Raw genomic sequence first — 22521 nt, forward strand, 5'->3', positions numbered from 1 at the left:
TGTGTCCTAAATAGATCTGTTATATAGAAAGGAGAAAAGGGATTCAGGTAAATTGTGTCCTGTTAGATATATACATACGGCCTACAAAGATCTGCTATATAGAAAGAAGGAAAGTGATTCAGGAAAATTGTGTCCTGCTAGATATATATATGTGTCCTACATAGATCTGTTATATATAGAGGAGGAAAGGGTTTCAGGTAAATTGTGTCCTGCTAGATATATATATGTGTCCTACATAGATCTGTTATATAGAAAGAAGGAAAGTGATTCAGGTAAATTGTGTCCTGTTAGATATACATGTGTCCTAAATAGATCTGTTATATAGAAAGGAGAAAAGGGATTCAGGTAAATTGTGTCCTGTTAGATATATACATACGGCCTACAAAGATCTGATATATAGAAAGGAGGAAAGTGATTCAGGTAAATTGTGTCCTGTTAGATATATACATGTGGCCTACATAGATCTGTTATATAGAAAGGAGGAAAGTGATTCAGGTAAATTGTGTCCTGTTAGATATACATGTGTCCTAAATAAATCTGTTATATAGAAAGGAGAAAAGGGATTCAGGTAAATTGTGTCCTGTAAGTTATATACATACGGCCTACAAAGATCTGCTATATAGAAAGAAGGAAAGTGATTCAGGAAAATTGTGTCCTGCTAGATATATATATGTGTCCTACATAGATCTGTTATATATAGAGGAGGAAAGGGATTCAGGTAAATTGTGTCCTGCTAGATATATATATGTGTCCTACATAGATCTGTTATATAGAAAGAAGGAAAGTGATTCAGGTAAATTGTGTCCTGTTAGATATATACATACGGCCTACATAGATCTGTTATATAGAAAGAAGGAAAGTGATTCAGGTAAATTGTGTCCTGTTAGATATATACATGTGGCCTACATAGATCTGTTATATAGAAAGGAGGAAAGGGATTCAGGTAAATTGTGTCCTGTTAGATATATACATGTGTCCTACATAGATCTGTTATATAGAAAGGAGGAAAGGGATTCAGGTAAATTGTGTCCTGTTAGATATATATATGTGTCCTACATAGATCTGTTATATAGAAAGAAGGAAAGTGATTCAGGTAAATTGTGTCCTGTTAGATATATACATGTGTCCTACATAGATCTGTTATGTAGAAAGAAGGAAAGTGATTCAGGTAAATTGTGTCCTGTTAGATATAAACATGTGTCCTAAATAGATCTGTTATATAGAAAGGAGAAAAGGGATTCAGGTAAATTGTGTCCTGTTAGATATATACATACGGCCTACATAGATCTATTATATAGAAAGGAGGAAAGTGATTCAGGTAAATTGTGTCCTGTTAGATATATACATGTGTCCTACATAGATCTGTTATATAGAAAGGAGGAATGGGATTCAGGTAAATTGTGTCCTGTTAGATATATATATATGTGTCCTACATAGATCTGTTATATAGAAAGAAGGAAAGTGATTCAGGTAAATTGTGTCCTGTTAGATATATACATGTGTCCTACATAGATCTGTTATGTAGAAAGGAGGAAAGTGATTCAGGTAAATTGTGTCCTGTTAGATATATACATACGGCCTACATAGATCTGTCATTTAGAAAGGAGGAAAGTGATTCAGGTAAATTGTGCAGTTAATTCAGAATATTATGAACCTTTATAGAAGGAGGGTAGGAGGGGTCCTGAACCCCGAAATTCCCGGCTTTAAAACAAGATATCCCGAAATCCCGGGCTTTAAAAAACAAAATCCCGAGGTCTGGAAATTCAAAAACAAGAATTCCCGGATCCCGAAAGGATCAATATCGAGATCCTGAGCTTAAAAACACCCGATCCCGGAGTCCGGATAAAGGTCCTATCCCCCCTCTTTATATAAACAGTATTTATTTATAATGAAATCAGCCATTAATGATTTAATATACTACAGATCAGAGAAAAGTGATCATAGTTGCATATATATATAAAAACCATTTAAGCCTTTGACCATGCAAAACATTTTTAATGATAAATCTATTAGCTATAATTGGGTTTTGTGTCGAGCATAAAGCAATAAACTATTTCATATCCATGTTGTTGAAATATTCATACACTGTAGCTGTAAACTCATAGTAGAGAAACTGAATTGATGAATTACTAAATGTAGTTTATCAGGAAATAGACAAAAATCATATTAAATGTGTTGAGTACATTAACTACAAACTAACAGCTCAGAGTCTGAAAAGACCATTTTTTGGCTCAACCTGTAATGTTGAGTACAGATTTTAATTGACATGCTTGCCCAAACTGTTCAGGGTTTGACCTCTGCGGTCGTATAAAGTTGAGGTGACTTGTGTTTAAATGTGTCGATCTCTCTGAAATTGTACTGCAAGGTACCATAACAGGCAGGAATTGAGTTTGTGGGTAATTACTCCAAGGGGGGGTTAAAAGAAAGAACAAAAAAAAATTTTTTTTTGGGGGGGGGGGGGGGGTTCTTCATAATTTTTTGGTTTTTATACTGATATGGCAGGAGATACACACCAAACAGGATGTGTAAATTATTATATCAAGTAGTGTGCAATAGCATAGGACACAAAATGACTTCATGCTATAATGAATATGTCCTAAAAACTTTTCCACTAATTAGCTTTGTATGGTACATGTACCTTTTCTTTTTTAATTCATGACAGGTACATAAAAAATCAGGGAAAGTTTTACCAATATTTATATAAACGTGAAACAAACTGAAATTGAGCTACATGTATTTTATGATATTTTCAGATTGAAGATCTACTATTAGTTTTTATTGATTCAAGGTCCAGTCAAGTTATTACAATCTATAGGTAAGTGAACATTACATTGATATTGTATTGGAACGTTCAATGATTTTTTTATCAAATGAAAATCAGAAATATATTGAAATTGTAAATGTGAATTAAAGGGGAGATAATCCAGAGCTATATGATTCATTCTAAATAGTACTAGACCAGTGTTTGTATTAAAGGGGAGATAATCCAGAGCTATAGGATTCATTCTAAATAGCACTAGACCAGTGTTTGTATTAAAGGGGAGATCATCCAGAGCTATAGGATTCATTCTAAATAGCATTAGACCAGTGTTTGTATTAAAGGGGAGATAATCCAGAGCTATAGGATTCATTCTAAATAGCATTAGACCAGTGTTTGTATTAATTTTTTTAGAACAAGGTTAACATTTTGTACTTGGAAGTTGAAACTAATTAAACATTGCAAGCATTACAAAAAGAGTTGTTAACTTGTAACATGTAGAAATCAAATTGTTCTTTATGATTGTAAGATGGGAGGTCTATGTCAATGAGACAGCAACCAATCAACAAAAGAGATCAACATTTTATTTAAAAATAGATTAGTGTCTGTAACGTGTTGTTTTTATTTCATTTATATTTTCAGTTTGAACATCTATATTGTCTATTATCATGATTATTGTTTTTTATTTGATAATTGTCCAGTCCTTGTGTTCAATGTCCAGTCCGTGTGACCATTGTCCAGTCAATGTGATCCTTGCCAGTTGAATTCCTATTATAGGTAAGTTTAATTGTATGTGAACTAGATAGAATCATTTACAACTGAAATTTGTTTAAAAAAAGATGTGAATGTAGAATTTTAACTCTGACAGGGGGAGATAATTAACAGATGTATTTTACATTCAAAATATCACAACACTAGTTTTTATACCCCACGTAAAGAGTTGCGGAGGGTATAATGTTTTTGACCTGTCCGTCCGTCCGTCAGTCCTGTTTCTTGTCATCGCAACTCCTCTCAAACCGCACAACAGAATTTCACGAAACCTTTTCAGATAATATGGACATACTATGTAGTTGTGCATATCAACGGGAAATTGCGATTCAATTTTTTTTCTAGGAGTTACGCCCCTTTGAACTTATTTATTTAATGTACTACTGCAACAGTTTGTCATCGCAACTCCTCTCAAACCACTCAACAGAATTTCACGAAACCTTTTCAGATGATAAGGACATACTATGTAGTTGTGCATATCGACGGGAAATTGCGATTCAATTTTTTTTCAAGGAGTTATGCCTCTATGAACTTATTTACTTTAATGTACTACTGCAACAGTTTGTCATCACAACTCCTCTCAAACCACACAACAGAATTTCACAAAACCTTTTCAGATAATAAGGACATACTATGTAGTTGTGCATATCGACTGGAAATTGCGATTCAAATTTTTTTCTAGGAGTTACGCCCCTTTGAACTTATTTGCTTCAATGTACTACTGCAACAGTTTGTCATCGCAACTCCTCTCAAACCACACAACAGAATTTTACGAAACCTTTTCAGATAATAAGGACATACTATGTAGTTGTGCATATCGACGGGAAATTGCGATTCAATTTTTTTCTAGGAGTTACGCCCCTTTGAACTTATTTGCTTCTATGTACTTCTGCAACAGTTTGTCATCTCAACTCCTCTGAAACCACACAACAGAATTTCATGAAATTTTGTAGACAATAAAGACATACTATTCAAATGTGCATATCGGCAGGAAATTAATTTTTCTTATACAATTTTTTTTCTTACACTTATTTAATTTCTCCAATGACAATGTGGGGACGTGGGGTATGTGAGCGTGCTCACTAAGGTTCTTTAATTATTTATGTAATAAACAAGACCCTAAAATATCTTGTAAAAGTGAAGGTTCAGAGGTCTATATCAATGAGACAGCAACCAATCAATGAAAGAGGTCAAATTTGTATCAAACAATAGACAATGATAGACGAGCATCTTTATGATATGTTATAATTATATTCCAACCTGAAATAGAAACATTCATATTCTCATTTTAAACATATATCATCAGTATTTATTTGATCCCTGTCCAGTCAAGTCAATACCGGTCCATTCAAGTTATTCCTTGTCGGAGTTGTCCTGTCAAGTTGATCCTTGTCCGGTGGAGTTTATCCCTGTCCAGTCAAGTTGATCCTTGTCCAGTCAAGTTGAACCTTGTCCAGTGGATTTGTTCCCTGTCCAGTCAAGTTGATCCTTGTCCAGTGGATTTGATCCCTGTCCAGTCAGGCTGTTGTTCTAGGTAAGTACATCAAATGTGAACTATATACATGATATAGGATCATTTTAATACTGAAATTTGTTTCGAATGTAAAATATTCAAACTCTATAAGGGGAGATAATTAACTAAATTGTTTTAACATTCATAACACCCAAGACCAATATTTTATAGTAAATGAGACACACACGAACATGAAATCATTGCAAAATTGTTTTAACATTCATAATACCCAAGACCAATGTTTTATAGTAAATGAGACACACACGAACATGAAATCATTGCAAAATTGTTTTTCTTCAAAATAGATAGGTTAAACTTATGTGTGAACTTTGGGTTAAGGATAGAAAAAAAATGGAGTGCTAAGGCTACATGGTGTACAGCACACTGATATCAACCCTATATTAAACAGGTAAAACACAACATTATAACTCCTGCAATATTTCAACAGTATATATCGATGAGAAGGCAACCCAACAAAGCAAGAACAGAAATATGTAGAGGTCAATATATAGTCAATAATTACAAAATATCTTCAAATGACAAGGTCTAGATTTTCATGACGCTGGCCATAAAAGTAAGGGTTTATTCATGTAAATGAAATAATTAAAAAATATATACCTTTATTGTTCATAGTTATTTTGTTGAAACAGGAAATAACACACAAACATTGATATGTTTATAAGATAAAGAAAAAATCATATATATCACAACAGTTACTGAAAACAAAAAGTACCGATAAAGTATTATTAAGTCAGTAATACATATATTTTACATATATCAGACTTAAACAAGGAGTTATGATTTATCAATATTTTTCAGAGATGCTTTAGATGATGGCACTTTCTTACTGATAAATATAGCTGACCTCAGTTTTCATCAAATTAGTATGTATTGTATCATATATATGTTTTAGTTCACCTGGCATACTCATCACTTAGCGTCAGTTGTCTATCGTTGGTGTTGTTAAATTTTACAAAAATCCTCTCCTCTGAAACTACTAGGACAAATTAAACAAAACTTGGCCACAATTATCATTAGAGTATTTAGTTTTAATAATGTGTCAGATGACCCTGCCTGCAAACCATCATGGCAGACATGGCTAAACATAGAACATTGGTGTAAAATATAACTTGTGTCTATCATCTGAAAAAATGCTTTGCATAGAGAAAATCTGAAAAAGGACAGAAATTTTCCGAATGTTGAGAACTGCCTGCTGTTTATTTACATCAAAACTGTAAAAAAGACGACTTCTTAAAGGAGTCATTGCACTTAAATGACAAATTTTATTGATTTTTTTTCATTTCCGGACTATAATAGATACAATGTAGGCAGGAACTTTAAAAAGCAAAAAATTATCAGACAGACAAATCTACATATAAGTCAAACATGACTTGAATCATCAGACGACTCCTTATTTGAGTTATTGCCCTTTTATGACCTATTTTCCTGTGTTTTGTGAATTCATAGTATTTGCATGGAACGACACATGTAATTTTGTCTCGGTCCAAGTTACGCTAGGGTCTCAGAGCATAGGCTAGTGCCATATTCGAAAAGGGCTTTTAGTGAAGGCCTTTATAGCAATATAACACACCATTACATACTTTTCAGGGGTTTGATTTGATTGGGCCCAATGGTCTGGGCCCTTTCATTTCTGAGAGGAAACCTTTGAAATTGGAAAACAAATGTCCAAGGCCTGCCTCCCATCCTTTACGTTAGTGCTTTTTTTCAGTACCATTACTTGAGGAGGGCCTTTCACTTGAAAATTCAAATGGTCTACATGGTTCAGGACTTAACATTCTTTTAAGCAAATTTTAAAGCGTACTTATAGAAAATGGCTGTGGGCATAAATTGGCTATCTATCTATTTATATCTATATTTATGTTTAAATTGCTTATATGACCTTCGGCAGTCTTCTGAGGTCAACTCGATACTTATTTGAATGCCATCAGGACTCAAATACACACGAAACGATAATACCTATTATCAAGCCTTGTAAATTATCGGTTGAAGGCTGTGAGGTGACCTATAGTTGTTAACGTCTATGTTATTTGGTCTCTGGTGGAGACATGCATCATTGGCAATCATACCACATCTTATGTTATGTTGAAAAACATTTGTAAAAGGGTCATACTTTATTTATGTTATTTTATTAAATATACTTTTTGTTTTTAATTAAGTTGGGGGGTATTTACCATGTTTATGTATGACAGGATGTGGAAATGCTATCCCCAGCTCGTACATTTAAACAACCTGACAAGTATTTATTTTTGTCTGGGTTGCCCGTGGACAAGTAAAAAATTACACTGGACTAAATCAATTTAATGAAAAATATAGGATTATTTTCATAACTTATTAAGATATATTACTTTTGGTAATTGAAACCTATGATCAACATGTGAAAAACATGTTAAAGTCAAAACAGCAATGTTCATGAATTAAATAAAAAAGGAAATAGATAAATAACCAAAATAAAATAAAAAATAATTATGCACACCCATTTATCATTTACATTACGCTATCTTAGTCCATTGACTAGTAATCGTCTATTAGGATGTATGCCTTATCCAAGGGAGGTGTCATTTTAATTTTTCTCGACTGAGTTTCTAGAGATGGATAAAACCTGCTAAAAACAGATACACCAGGTAATCAAGACAAAAGGAATGAACATAATATTTGATGAGTCGAGTAAAAAACAGAAAATGCAGGCAGAGAAAGACTGGGAATATAAAAAAGAAAATGGAATCAAGAATTATAGATGTCATAGCCTATAAATTTCCCATGGCTCTCCAGTGAAGAAATGTCATTGATGTTTAACCCCATACCTCCTTTTATATATACAAAAATAACACAAACATTTATTTTGTTTCAAAACACTTTTAAGAATCATGCAAGCTTATATAGTGAATTACTTCCATTATTTATTGGGCCCAAATTCAGGGCAAGTAATTTTTTTCCGCACAAGTAAAATTTACAATTATACTTCCCCAGGGACAAGTGCTCACAAATCATATTTCCACACCAAGGGTCCGGAAACGGTCATATATGCCAGTCATGACTCAGAAGACCGAAATGATTTATTGGGATTTTGGTCTTTTTTTTTTTTTAAAGAAATAATTTCGGTCATTTCATTACGATCAGGATTTTTCGGTCGCCATTTTGAACTTATTTTCGTTTTCAGGTCATCAAGAAAAATAGATTTGTTTGAGACAAAATAAAATGTTTGCTGATTTGAGTTGTGTTTTAATAAATATTTATCATTAGTTTGTTGTTTATTCTATAATATAAGTGAAAACAATGAACAGGACTCTGTCGAGTCACAGCGTGGGGTAAGTCTGGGTTGAAGCCACTAGGTTTGTTTTCATAGTAATTATCACCACTTGAGGATAGTAATCAATGTCCAGGAAGTTTGAATTCCGCTTGGGTGTCGTTATTGTCTTGATTAAAGCCATAAAGGCGATGTACACAAATCTCACATGGAAACACCTGTTCAGAAATAAAAACAATATGGCGATTTCCTGTTCATCAAATTTAACGTTTTAACCATCAGTCAGAGCTCTGACATAAACAAGTCAGAATAAACTGACTTCTTCAAGTCAGAAAATGTTTTGAAATTCTGACCTGTACGGGTCAATTTTTGTTTTGCGTGGTTTTCCATCGAGTCCGTCAAACCAGAAGTTATTTTGAATTTGCTGCCGATCTAAGACACATACGATCACGTGGTTTTTTGCGAGAGATCACGTGTTTGAGAGTCGTTGTTTTGGGAGTTTCTCGAACGAGAAGTTATTGAAAATATAGTGATTATTTACGTTTTTTTAGTGAAAATCTAGGTCAATGTGGTCATTTTCAGATGGTAATTCATATTACCTCCGTATTTTCATGGCCATTTTAATATTTTTTACGTGTAAAGAAGGTCTTTGCAAGTGATTTTGTTGCTGTTTCATGAAGGCGCGTGACCTGTAAATACGGACGCGTGGCCTTTGAGATGACCTGGTGTCTGACAATTCTGACTTGTTCAGGTCAGAAAATGTTGTTATGATAATGAACTGTTATTTTCGGGAGACAACTCGTGTTGTCTTAAACAGTATTAACATTATTAACCAGTCAGTGCAATTTTAAAAGTGAAATTATTGCTTCAAGATGAACATCGTCACGTGATTTTTCTATTTTTAAACTCAATCACGAATTGACTTTTAAACCTTTCCGAGTTTGCGGCTTATTAAATATTTGTTTTTTCGTTTCTCCCAATGAGAAAAACGATCTTTTGAATATTGATATTCATGAAAATGAAATGAAAATCGGAATAATTTAAATAAAGGAAAAAGGAAGGGAGGGTTTAACTAAAGAACCAAATATTTTTTTAGTTTTATTTAAAAAAAAAAATGATTTTAACTTGAGAACATTAAAAGATTCACAAAACGGGTTTTCAGTTATGATTATGGAATATGATATTAAAAATAAATCAAATGAAATGTAGGGTGAGTCTCAGGGATAACCCCATCCCCTGTCATTTAACTTGTGAACAGTCGAGAATCCTGCCCCCTAAACTTAATTTGTTCTCTCTGTAAAGTATCATGAAATATACCAGGCAAGTCTCTATGGGTCGCCCCACCCCTTGTCATTTGAGAAAAATCTTACATCTTGAAAATGATAAGATCCCCTTTAAACCATATATATTCCTTTTTATAATGTCAAATTGATTTGAATGAAATATACTGGGCTAGTCTCTGGGTTTAACCCCCCCTTGCCATTTGTGAATGTTCTCATATTTTGTAAATGGTCGAGATCCCCACCCATAAACCATATATATTCTTGTATGGGAAAATAAAACAAACCCAATGAAATATAGGGGAAGTCCCTTGGGGGGGGGGGGGGGGGGGTCACACCACCCCTCCTGTGTGAAAACATGTAAATGGTCAAGACCCCCCCCCCCCCCCCCCCCACAACTGTACCATATATATAAGTGTAAGTGACAACAAGACAAATCAAATGAAATAAAGATAAAGTCCCTTGGGGTCACCCTACTCCCTTATGTTTGTAAATTTGTAAGCGGTTGAGATCCCCACCCCTTAAGTCTATATATTATTATATGGGACAATACAACGAATCAAATAAAATAAAGGGAAAGTCCATGGGGGTCATCCCCATCCACCTTTCTGAAATGGTCTGGATCACCACCCCTTAACCGTATAATATTCTTGTTCGTCATTTCAAGAAGATTTGAATGACATACAGGGTCAATCCCTAGAAGTTACCTTCATGTATGCATATCACTTTACTAGACCAAACCAATTTTTACTTGAACTTGCTCAATGTCAGGCGACCATGGGAATGACAAATTATTGGAGCTTTGTTTGAGAGACCTCCTAACAGCATCCTGTTACAATTATTTTTATTTGCTGAGAGACCACCTTTACAGATCAGTGTTTCAGCAAACAACAGAATTGTCTATTCAGTATTATTTTCCTCTCACATGAATCACTTCTTATTAATTACATGGCATATATGTTTTCCTATGAAGTTACCGTACGCATCTATAATTCTTACCCCAGATGCATAGCCACATAAAGCATTAACCTTTTATTCAAAATATAGATAGTCTTTGTTTCTACAGAAGTGAGAAGAACATTGGAAGTCAGTATGTTCTGACTTATAAAAGTCTGAATGAAACGCGCGTCTGGCATACTAAATGACAATCCTGGTACTTTTGAAAACTATTCTGACTTTAATTCAATAAGACTCAGAATGATCTGAAGATACTGACTTGTTTTTAATGTTAAGAGTATTTTAGAATATGAATGCTCTTGTCATGCTAGTACCAAGAAATCCTGACAAGATTTTGTTCCCAAAAAATATATATTAAAAATAACAAGTGTACAATTGAACATAATTACAAAGTTATAAATGTTGCTAAAAAATCTATTTAAAAACACCCAATAGATAGTTATCTTTCAACTTTTACATGTATTTAAAAAACAGTGAAAATATTATGTATTATATTTACCGCTTCTTGAAGGACAACAAAGTCACCAAACTTAGTCTGATTTTCTGAGTATTTTCTCCTCAACATTTTTTTAAAACAGAACATAATTTGACCTATTTAAGTCAGTTTACAGAAGAAGAAAAAAATCCGATCAAACTAGGTTTCTTCATCTTAGCCCCCCCTTTTTTCTGCTTATCTGAATCTTCTACTGTTGAGTTAATTAATTGATATTTTTTTTTAAGAAACAATTCAGTCAAATGGTTTTTGGAATAATGTTTTTACAATCAAAAGTTTTATATGTTAACATAACAGAAAAAAAGTCATGAAAATACAAAAATAAAATAAATTTTTAAGATATTAATTTGATGAAATTTGTTAACAAAATACATTTAAATATAAAATATACCAAATACATTTTTTTATAGTCCTCATTATTGTGACTTTAGGGGACCTTATTTATTCAGTCTTTTATCTGGTTTCCCATACATTTTAAAATCAATATGAAAATCCTAGACTTAAAAGTTGAAATAAGTTTAGTTTTGACTGACTCTTTGAAGTCAGAACATGAATTTGACCTGTTAAAGTCAGTTTACAGAGATAAATTAAATCCAATGAAAACTATGTCTTCTTCTTCTAAGCCCCCCCTTTTCCCATTATCTGAATCTGCTACTGTTGGGTTAATTAATTGATAGGTTTATTAGAAACAATTCAGTCAAATCGTTTAAAATTAATTTATTCTGATTTTCCAATACATTCTTAAATGCATATGACAATGCCAGACTAAAACGTTGTACTAATTAGCTAAAGTGAAGTTTTTGACTGACTCTTTGAAGTCAGAACATAATTTGACCTGTGAAAGTCAGTTGACAGGAAAAAAATGTCCAATCAAAACTAGGTCTTCTTCCTTTAAGCCCCCTCCATATCTGAATCTGCTACTGTTGAGTTAATTAATTCATATCTTTTTTTAAGAATCAATTCAGTCAAATGGTTTTTAAAATAATTTTTTTTTAAAACCAAAAGTTCCAAATCTTAATTTAACAGAAAAAAGTCATGAAAATACAGAAATAATACAATATTTTTTTTTTTTAAATAATTTGATGAAAATCTTTAGAAATCAAAATGCATTTGAATATTGAATATATCAAATAAAAATGTTCCATCATTTTTAAATCAATATGAAAATCCTGGCCTTAAAAGTTGAAATTAGTTTAGTTTTGACAGACTCTTTGAAGTCAGAACATGATTTGACCTGATAAAGTCAGTTTACAGGGGGGAAAATCCAATTAAACTAGGTTTCTTCATCTTAGCATCCCCCTTTTTCTTTATCTGAATCTGCTACTGTTGATTTTAATTAATTGATAAATTTTTTTAAGAAACAATTCAGTCAAATGGTTTTTAGAATATTTTTTTTACAACTATAAGTTCTATATGTAAAAAATTCATGAAAATGCAGAAATAGAATAAATTTTTAAGATATTAATTTGATATAATTTGTTAACAAAATACATTTAAATATAAAATATACCAAATACATTTTTTTATAGTCCTCATTATTGTGACTTTAGGGGACCTTATTTCGTCAGTCTTTTATCTGGTTTCCCATACATTTTAAAATCAATATGAAAATCCTAGACTTAAAAGTTGAAATAAGTTTAGTTTTGACTGACTCTTTGAAATCAGAACATGAATTTGACCTGTAAAAGTCAGTTTACAGAGATAAATTAAATCCAATGAAAACTATGCCCCCCCCCCTTTTTCCCCTTATCTGAATCTGCTACTGTTGGGTTAATTAATTGATAGGTTTATTAGAAACAATTCAGTCAAATGGTTAAAAATAATTTATTTTACAACCAAAAGTTCCATGTGTTAACTTACCAGAAAAGAAAGGTCATGAAAATACAGAAATATAATAATAATTTCAAGATGATTTGATGAAATTTGTAAACAAAATATATTTGAATATAAAATATACCAAAGACATTTTTTTATAGTCCTTGTTATTGTGACTTTATTATTGGGTGTCTTTTATCTGATTTTCCAATACATTCTTAAATGCATATGACAATGCCAGACTAAAAAGTTGTACTAATAAGCTAAAGTGAAGTTTTTGACTGACTCTTTGAAGTCAGAACATAATTTGCAAATTATACATTTAAATATTGAATATGCAAAATAAACTTTTTTATAGTCCTCATTATTGAGTCGTATGGGGACCTTATTTCCTCTGTCTTTTATCTGGCTTTTCCGTACATTTTTAAATCAATATGAAAAAACTAGACTATAAAGTTGAAATAAGTTTAGTTGGGACTGACTCTTTGAAGTCAGAACACAATTTGACCTGTTAAAGTCAGTTGACAGGGAAAAAATGTCCAATCAAAACTAGGTCTTCTTTCTTTAAGCCCCCTCCATATCTGAATCTGCTACTGTAGAGTTAATTAATTCATTATTTTTTTCAATCTTATTAAAATAAGTTCTCATTACTTGCTCCTTGATTTTTTATATGTCGCACACGGCGACATATAAAAAATCGAGGAGCAAGTGACATGAGTGATGAGAACTTATTTTAATAAGATTGAATTTTTTTTTAAGAAACAATTCAGTCAAATGGTTTTTAAAATAATGTTTTTTTTTAAAACCTAAAGTTCCAAATATATTAATTTAACAGAAAATAGTCATGAAATACAGAAATATAATAATTTTTTTAAGATAATTTGAAGAAATTTGTTAACAAAATATATTTGAATTTTAAATACTAGTATATCTGCATACACTCTTTTATAGTCCACATTTTTGTGACTTTATTATTGGGTGTCTTTTATCTGAGTTTCTTATACATTCTTAAATGCATATGACAATCCCAGACTTAAAGTTGCAATACTTAATTAAAGTATAGTATTTAACTGACTCCTTGAAGTCAGAACATAATGTGACTTGTTCAAGTCAGTTTGCACTTACAGGATTTACCTCAATGAAATATTAAGATATCAAAAATATACCAAATTATCTTTTATATAGTTCTTACAACTGTGACTTAATATTTGTGAATTTTTTTCCTACTTGTATCCATACATTCTAACTATTACATCACAATCATGATAATGCCCGACTATTACAGAACTTTGCAAACCATTTAGTTTTTGACGGACTCTTTTAAGTCAGAACATGATTTGACCTGTTCAAGTCAGTTTGAAGAACAAAATTTCAAATCAAAGCTAAGTGATCTTCCTCTTAGTCTTAGCCTCCTTCTGAATCTGCCACTGTTGAGTTTATTTATTAATAAGTTTTTAAGAAACAATTAAATCAAATGGTCATTTATCTTAGAGGATCTTGCATGTAGTTTACGTGTCTTTTATCTGACTCTTCCATACATTACATTAATATCATACATGTATGGCAATGCCTGACTTAAAAAATTCAAAATTTCCATAAACCTAGCTTTTGACTGATTTTTTTAAGTAAGAACATGATTTGACCTGTTTAAGTCAATTTGTCTGAACATGCCCATTTGACCTGTTAAAGTCAATTTGCCTGAACATGATTTGACCTGTTAAAGTCAGATTGCAGAACAAATTTTCAAATCAATGATAGGTGTACAATATTAATGAGTTCCTTTAAGCCCTGCTTCTGAATCTGCGAATTTATTATTTGATAAATGTTTAGAAACAATTTAGTCAAATGGTTATTTATTTTAGGGGATCTTAAGATACATTTCCTATATTCTGACGTTCCCATACTTTCATTTAATATCATATGTCAGTGCCCCACTCTAAACATTGCAATACAATTAGTTTTGGACTGACTGTTAAAAGTCAAAACATGATTTGACTTGTTTAAAAGAAAATGCATTTAAATATTGAATACACCAAATATTTTTTTTATAGTCCTCATTGTGACTTGAGGGGACCTTATTTCCTCTGTGCTATATCTGGCTTTCCAATACATTTTTCAATCAATATGACAGAACTAGACTTGGTTGAAATAAGTTTAGTTTTGACTGACTTTTTTAAGTCAGAACATAGTGTGACTTGTTTGAGTCAGTTAGCACAGCAGTATTTACCTCAATGAAATATTAAAATAATAAATGTTTTGCTCTTGATAAATTTAGCTAAAGGTGGATGAGAATAGATCCTTTATTTTTTCCTTGGAAGATTGAAGGTATTGTCATGGTACTAGTAAATGTATCCAATATTGTATTTTGTAAATCTTTTGATATTGACAGAAAATTGTATGATCCATTTTTTCTCCCCTGGTTTTTGTTTGTATTTTGAAATGATTAAATTTAATGAGATACATATTTCATGTTAAGATTCTGGAATGAAGAAGGTTTGATGAGCCCCACTTTTTAAACTCTTTGATTGGAAACAAGTAATCACTTTATTTTTATGGAGATTGATAACAAAGTGGTAGTAATGACTGCTTCAAGTCAGAACAAAAAATGACCTCTCTAAGTCAAAATGCATCAAAAAGGGACATAAATCTAATTAGAATATGACGATATTAAGTCACAATATTTTGTGCAAAAGCTGACCTGTGGAAGTCATTTTATGATAAATTAAAGTCTGACATAAACTGACCTGTACAAGTCATATTCTGTTGAGTGCAAGAAGGGAGACAACACTTACATCAAATTATATCTGACCTATGGAAGTCATTTTATTCTGACTTGTTTATGTCAGAGCTCTGACTGACCATTCTGACCTAGATTTTGTCATTTTTTTCATTCATTAAAGAAGACAAATGACACTGTTGACTAGAGAATCTTTCTATATTTATCCAAATAAAACATGTATAATCCATTTATAGTCGATCAGCTGATTTGGACACTGTTGGTTAAATATAGATTTATGATTACTGAGTTTGCGCATGAAAACTGGGGATCAACATGGGTTAATTGATAATTATCTTACTTGAGAGATTGATTTTACTGTTAACTTTTCGGTCGGGTATGGTAGTTAAAGATATTAAAAGATTTGCAAAAGTGGTACAGCATATAGTTTATAGAAATGATGAGTTAGAATAAAAATGTTTTAAAAAAGAATTAAAAATAAATAACGTAATTTACATTTGAAGCCATACAGCATATTTTAAGAAATATCGACAGCGAATGAAAAATCTAGTTTTTTTTTGTTTTTTTTTGCACTTCCGATTTTTTGAAACCATTCTACTCACAGAATGTAATGGGCGTTATCCTTTCTTTTGTTTTCTCTCCTAAACTTCCGATTTTTACCCGGGTGAAGCCATACATCTTCACTGTCAATTGTTTAATATTTTTTTTGCTGGTATAAAACCTTTGAATATTAAATATAAATTCATAACCAAATCCAACAACGAATAAGCGTAAAAGAGACTCGTCAGATGAAAACCAGAAACCTGCCAAAAATGCAAGATCTTTCAATGCCAAATGGTTGCAGTTGTTCGCATGGCTTACCTTTGACAGTTTACGTAATGCTATGTTCTGCACCATATGCCAGAAACACAAAAAGAAAAACAATTTTGTATATCCCGGGGCCTCCAACTTCAGAAAGTCCAGTTTAGTAGACCATGCAAGTTCCAATGATCATGTTCAAGCCTTAAAGTCTGATGAAGCAGCCAAATACAACAAACTTAAGACGATGGTAGAGAAGGTTTACGAGAAAACAGATGATGCCATGACAACACTGTTTAGAAATGCTTACTACATTGCCAAAGAAAACTTACCAATCGACAAGTACCAGTCCATGAATGTGCTGTCCAAGATGAATGGGGCACCTATAACAACGACAATGTACCAAGAAGATACGGCTTGCTCTGAATTCATCAAAATTATTTCATCCCAGATTGAGCAGACAGTTTTGCAAGATGTAAAAGACAGTCCAGCGTTCTCCATAATGATAGACGAGTCCACTGACCTATCTACACAGAAACACTTAATATTGTATCTCAGCTATTTGAAAGATGCCAAACTTACCATCACCTACTCAAAACTGATAAACCTGAATGCCTGCGACAGTGTAGCCATAACCAGCCAACTTATAGCCTACCTACAAGCAAATGATGTTGACCTTTCTAAGATGTACGGCATGGGATCCGATGGTGCAGCTGTCATGATCGGTAAACACACAGGTGTATCCCAGCTCCTAAAAGAGAACAGTCCATATCTGATAGAGATGCATTGTGTTGCTCATCGACTAGCACTAGCATGTGTAGACCTATCCAAAGAGATCCCAGAAATAAAGTTTGTTGAGAGCATCATCAAAACAGTATACACCTATTTTAAGAGGTCACCTTCCAACCTGTCTGAGCTCCGTACCTGGCAAACCATACTAGATGATCCACAGCTGAATCCACTAGATGTACACAAAGTCAGATGGTTGTCCATGGGCCATGCATTAGACAACTTGAGAAGATCCCTAGTTTCCATCGTCCATATGGTATCAGACCAAGGTGACAGTGATATTGTTGCCAGTTCCATGGTCCATCACATGAAATCATACAAGTTCCTGTTCCTGCTCCACTTCCTGAGTGACATCTTCAGCAAGATTAACATCCTTAGTAAGGCACTACAACAGAGAGAGCTGTCTTACAGCACTGTCCGACTGCAAGTTGACGGGTTCCTGACTGCCTTATCAGCCGAGTACCTCACTGATGAACCATCTTTTGGGCCACTTCTCTGCCAGTTCATCCTAACAACAAGTGAACAAGAGAACTTCAAAGGTATCGACTTCAGCCGCTCACCAAGAGATACCACCCTTCCTGACAAAGTTGTCCATCTGGTATCAACTCTTACTGATAACATAAAAGACAGATTTCCAGACTCTAAGATTTTTAAAGCCTTTCTTATATTTGAACCAGCCTCATTTCCAGTCAACATTTCAGACTTACCCAACTACGGTACCAGTCAACTGTCCACACTGACTAGCCATTACACCAATTTCGACGAAGACTCCACCTTACAAGAATGGAGTACTATCAAGTATATCATTTTCAACAACTTTAGACATCTGAGCCCTGCTGAGCTACTAACAGAAGTGACTCCAATGAAAGAACAATTCGTTAACATTGTGAACTTAATTGAGATCGCCAGTGTCCTACCAGTTTCTAGTGTAGAGTGTGAGCGTGGGTTTTCTAGGCAAAACCTCATAAAGACAAAGCTCCGATGCAAGACCAGCACCAACACTTTAGATCAGCTGATGCGCATAGGATTAGTGGGTGTTCCTGTAGAAGACTTTGACCCAAAACCAGCACTCCGTCAATGGCAGTCTAACCGTCAAAGACAAGTATACCAAAGTAATAAACAGAATGCTTTCTCAAAGCTTATGAACATTAGATAGACTTATATTAACTCTTGTGTACATGTATTTATGTGTTACCGTTGATAGACTCACTGCTAATATCGTGTATTGATTATTTATAGACTGTCATTCGTAGAGTATTACAATGTAAATGTTTTCATTGAATTGTTGTTATTGCTTACAAACTATCATTCAGATAAATTATTTATTTATTTAAAACCATGAATTTTGATATTAAATTCAATTGTTATCACTATACCAGACTTGAGTTATTTATTCACAGAAAAGTTTCCCCTTTTTAATCCTCGAATCGTAAACCAGGTGAATACACATTGATCTTGTTGTGTATTTAAAAGTAATCAATTACACTCATCCAAACAGCAACAATTTGAACAAAATAAACGATATATCTACATACAATAAGAAACATAACACAGTTTATTTATTGGTTTATATAACTTTATTTCAAAATGATGAAACATGCCGCAATTACTCCTCTAGTAATTTATGCAAATTTATAGGGTTATGCATATGACCTCAGAGATGCAATACACAACAAAAAACGTCTCCTCGAGTAGTTTGTACATCAAATACATCACTGTTACTGATAGTTCAAGGTACAGTTACACTTGTTTGAAGTAATATTTCACAGAAAAGGTCTTTACTTGTTCTTGTGCAAGACTTGTCACCCTCAGAAACATGCATTATTGTGCATCATGATAATCATGATAATATTACATCACACAAAAAAAATGACCGAAATGACATGGAAAAATTTCCGGATCCTTGTTCCACACGCATGATATATTTACCTATAAATAATTTGCTAGTTCCTTTTGGGTTTTGAATGTTTCTGCCTTTTTGAAAAATCTTTGATATTTTTGAAAACTCTGTCAAATTGTAAAAATCCGTCTCATGTTTGGGAGACTGATGGGTCAATCCATTGTCACGTAAACCCATAATTGAAAAATTTATATTTGCTGCTGCTTTAAAAAATGCCTTTCTATCATGATAAAGCTGAAGTCAAAAGTTAAAAACCTGGCTCAGATGGTTTATAATTCAAATATGGATTGTTTTGTTTAATACTTTGTTGATTTCATGATAAAAAAGTATATAATTTTGTATAGACTTAAAATATTCTGAATACTAGTACACATGTAAAGATAAAAAGGTATAGGTAACTAAGGTATTCACTTCTCATTGTTGAAAGCTGTACAATAACTTGTCCTTTTGTCAAAGTACCATACACTCTTTAATAGTTTGACTTTTGTAAGACTGAGGAGCTGTAGGATATGTGAATAATCTGTCCAACCCAAATAGTTTTGCCGTATATAGATACAACAAGATGTGGTATAAGTGCCAATGAGACAACTCTCCATCCAAGTCACAATTTATAAGTAAACCATCAAGGGTCATAGTACGGTTTTTAACACAGAGCCTTGGCTCACACCGCTCAGCAAGCTATAAAGGGCCCCAAAAATTACTAGTGTAAAACCATTCAAACAGGAAAACTAACAGTCTATTCTATATAAAAAACAAGAAACGAGAAACACTTATGAACCACATCAACAAACCACAACTACTGAACATCAAATTCCTGACTTAGGACGGGTGCAAACAATTGCATCAGGTTTAAACATTTTAATGTATGAATGAATTGTCAGACTTGAATAAAAAAAATCCAAAAAAAAAGAGTGTTAAAATACGGAAGGCCAACTCTTTTGATATCACATCAAAGAAAAACATGCACATTTTTAAGAGACTATCAGTTGTTGATGTTTATTTGCCGGTGTAGCGCCATATTATTTATACAAACCCCCCTCCTTGGCTGTATTTGGTGAAGTTCTTAATTCGTAGGATTACAAAAGACCTGCTTATCGAATAAGGGAGCACATACTGTGAAAGTACTTTTATTCGTGGGGAACCAATTTTCGTGGTTTTCGTGGATGTATTTATCCAAGAAATTAAATGTCCAAGGAAATAAAACGACCGTTGTCCATATCAAGACATGGAGATCCCTATGTAGGTTTGATTACTGACAAAATCTAGAGAATACATCGAATATCGCCAATTCTGTTTATAGCTGGGGCAAACGCACTATGATCTACAACTGCAGGCAGGATTATACCCATTTAATCTTTAAAAACCTAAACTGTACAACTTTTGATCTTTTAATTGTCATAAAAAAAAATTGAACGATGAAAGTCAAATTTCCGCTATTGATATGCCATGATAAAGTGTTCATTTTATATCCTCATAGTTCTCTTACGTATGGGAAATAATAATTTCATGCTGGGCTTGTTTTTCCTAAGAATTGTTTTACAATTTAAGATACGTTTATAGCATTTGTTTATGTTACTGTTTTCTTTCAGTGACTTGTTTATGGCCTAATGATGGTCTTTAATCTGTTGATCACTCTATCTCAGGTTAATTAGTGCATTTTAGTGTGATCACTACAATTTACACGGATCAATGTTTACTTTGCAATTTCCTTCACTCCAGTCAATGTGTAACAGGGCTCGACATTACCGTTTGTCCGATTGTCCTGGACAAATGGAAATAGGTGTCGGACAAGTGAAAAAATTGATGTCAGATGTTAATAGATCAAATTCATGACTTATACACCCCTAAAAATATGAATGATTGTTTTATTGATCATACAAAATGAAATAAATATTCATTGATTGAACCAGAGACATATAAACTTGTATATTATGTCTCTGATTGAACGTATTTGAATATGCTGGCAGCCATTGACCAGGGGAAAATAAGTAAGGGGAAGGAAACCAAATGTAAATGTTTCTTCTTAGTATAAGCCTCTTGAATTAGGAGCACCTCCATATGGAGTTTTACCTTAACTTTAAAATTTTAAATTAAAGTTTGTATCATTTGATTTTGCTTTTAGGCATAACATTAAATAAAAAAAGATATTATTTAATAAGATCTATATGTTAAAATAGTAAGTTAAGATGGAAAAATTAGATAAAATCTAAAAAGGCAGATTTTTACTAAAATGTTTTATGTACTTCATGATCATATATCAATGTATGTAAAAATCAAGACAAATTGTAAAATCTTGTTTGGCACCATCAATAAATTAAAAAGGTTTATTTGCAAACAAGGTGCCAGGTATATTTAAACCATACCACCACTTCAGAATGAATATAGGTCCGTGAATAGGAGAACCTAGTGGTATGGGAAGAGATATGATTTAATGAACGACACATGATAGTGACAATGTGTTAGAGAGCTCAGTCTTGCAAATAAGCCTTCAGTCTGAAATAATAAAATGATTTTTGATGTAGTATTCATATAACACATACCTGCCACCCATTACGATTTTTCGATTTTTCCGTAGTTTTTCCGATTTTGCGATAAAAACTACGCTATTACGGTCAAAGTTGAAAAGTTACGGATTTCCAATCATCGCCGTTCAATTTTGTAAAACGCGGATTTTTATAATTACTTTTCCGTCCTGGTCCAGTATTTAGAAAATGCCAATGTAATGCTTCCGGGTTCTCAGGAGTTATCAACCTATTGTTGGGAACTAACTGACTTCCAAAGAGGCAAACTTGCATTTTATGAGTTAGCTTTCCCCCTTTCTCTACTTCTCCTTGACAAAACAATATGTACGAGTCGAGAACATCTCATTCTGAACAATTAATGAATGGAATGCATACTACAAACAACATGTTGAACGACAAATTTTAGTGCACATCATTTTGCAACCACACGTCAGTTATTTTTATTGGTAAATGCAAGTTTATGAATGATTACTGAAAACTTTCCAAAAATACGGAAATTTTGATAGTTTGTTACTGATTGTGTCAAAAGGGGTTGGTATCTATGATAACATAACAAAATGCTCCCTTTATTGATCTTTATTAGGTACAATCAAAGGGCAAGTGTTATTATTGCATATAACATGTATAATCAATACGGAGAATTTTCAATTATAAATTCGGACAAGTGAGTTATGAGTTCGGGCAAGTTGATTTTCTTGCAACTTAAAAAATGATAATGTAGAGGCCTGTGTAACCTTCGTTTGTAATGCCTTCACTTTTGTCATTTTTTTTTTTAGAAAAATAAAATCCACGAATTTAAAAATCCACGAACATGTAAATGTTGCTCAAACCACGTAAAATGATACCCACTAATTAAAGTACTTTCACAGTATATTAAATTAGCACAAAGGACACAAAATAGCAGAATGTTTATAAACATTATTAAG

General features: G+C 32.8%; 1 protein-coding gene and 1 long non-coding RNA gene across 4 annotated transcripts in view; both read left to right on the plus strand.

Annotated features, from left to right (window-relative positions):
* LOC134701869 (uncharacterized) overlaps positions 1-22521 on the plus strand; it is a 537736-nt gene that overhangs the window by 513455 nt on the left and 1760 nt on the right. The window contains exons 1-5 of one of the 3 annotated variants that reach the window (XR_010104237.1): positions 430-495; positions 2754-2815; positions 3460-3535; positions 4833-5060; positions 5859-5923. This is a non-coding gene — a long non-coding RNA (uncharacterized LOC134701869). Of the gene's footprint in view, positions 1-429; positions 496-2753; positions 2816-3459; positions 3536-4832; positions 5061-5858; positions 6057-22521 lie in introns of those variants that run through there. The other 2 variants (XR_010104236.1, XR_010104238.1) reach the window with 2 other exon arrangements.
* On the plus strand, positions 16416-18329 carry LOC134701864 (zinc finger protein 862-like). Its single transcript, XM_063562979.1, has one exon. It carries the CDS (start codon positions 16470-16472, stop codon positions 18327-18329), a length of 1860 nt encoding a protein of 619 aa, XP_063419049.1. The 5' UTR covers positions 16416-16469.

The sequence above is a fragment of the Mytilus trossulus genome, unplaced genomic scaffold (assembly GCF_036588685.1).
Source record: "Mytilus trossulus isolate FHL-02 unplaced genomic scaffold, PNRI_Mtr1.1.1.hap1 h1tg000358c__unscaffolded, whole genome shotgun sequence".
Classification (NCBI taxonomy): domain Eukaryota; kingdom Metazoa; phylum Mollusca; class Bivalvia; order Mytilida; family Mytilidae; genus Mytilus; species Mytilus trossulus.

Excerpts from the sequence above, each read along its gene's own strand:
- LOC134701864 (XM_063562979.1), top strand. The coding sequence starts at position 16,470 with ATGTTCTGCACCATATGCCAGAAACACAAAAAGAAAAACAATTTTGTA.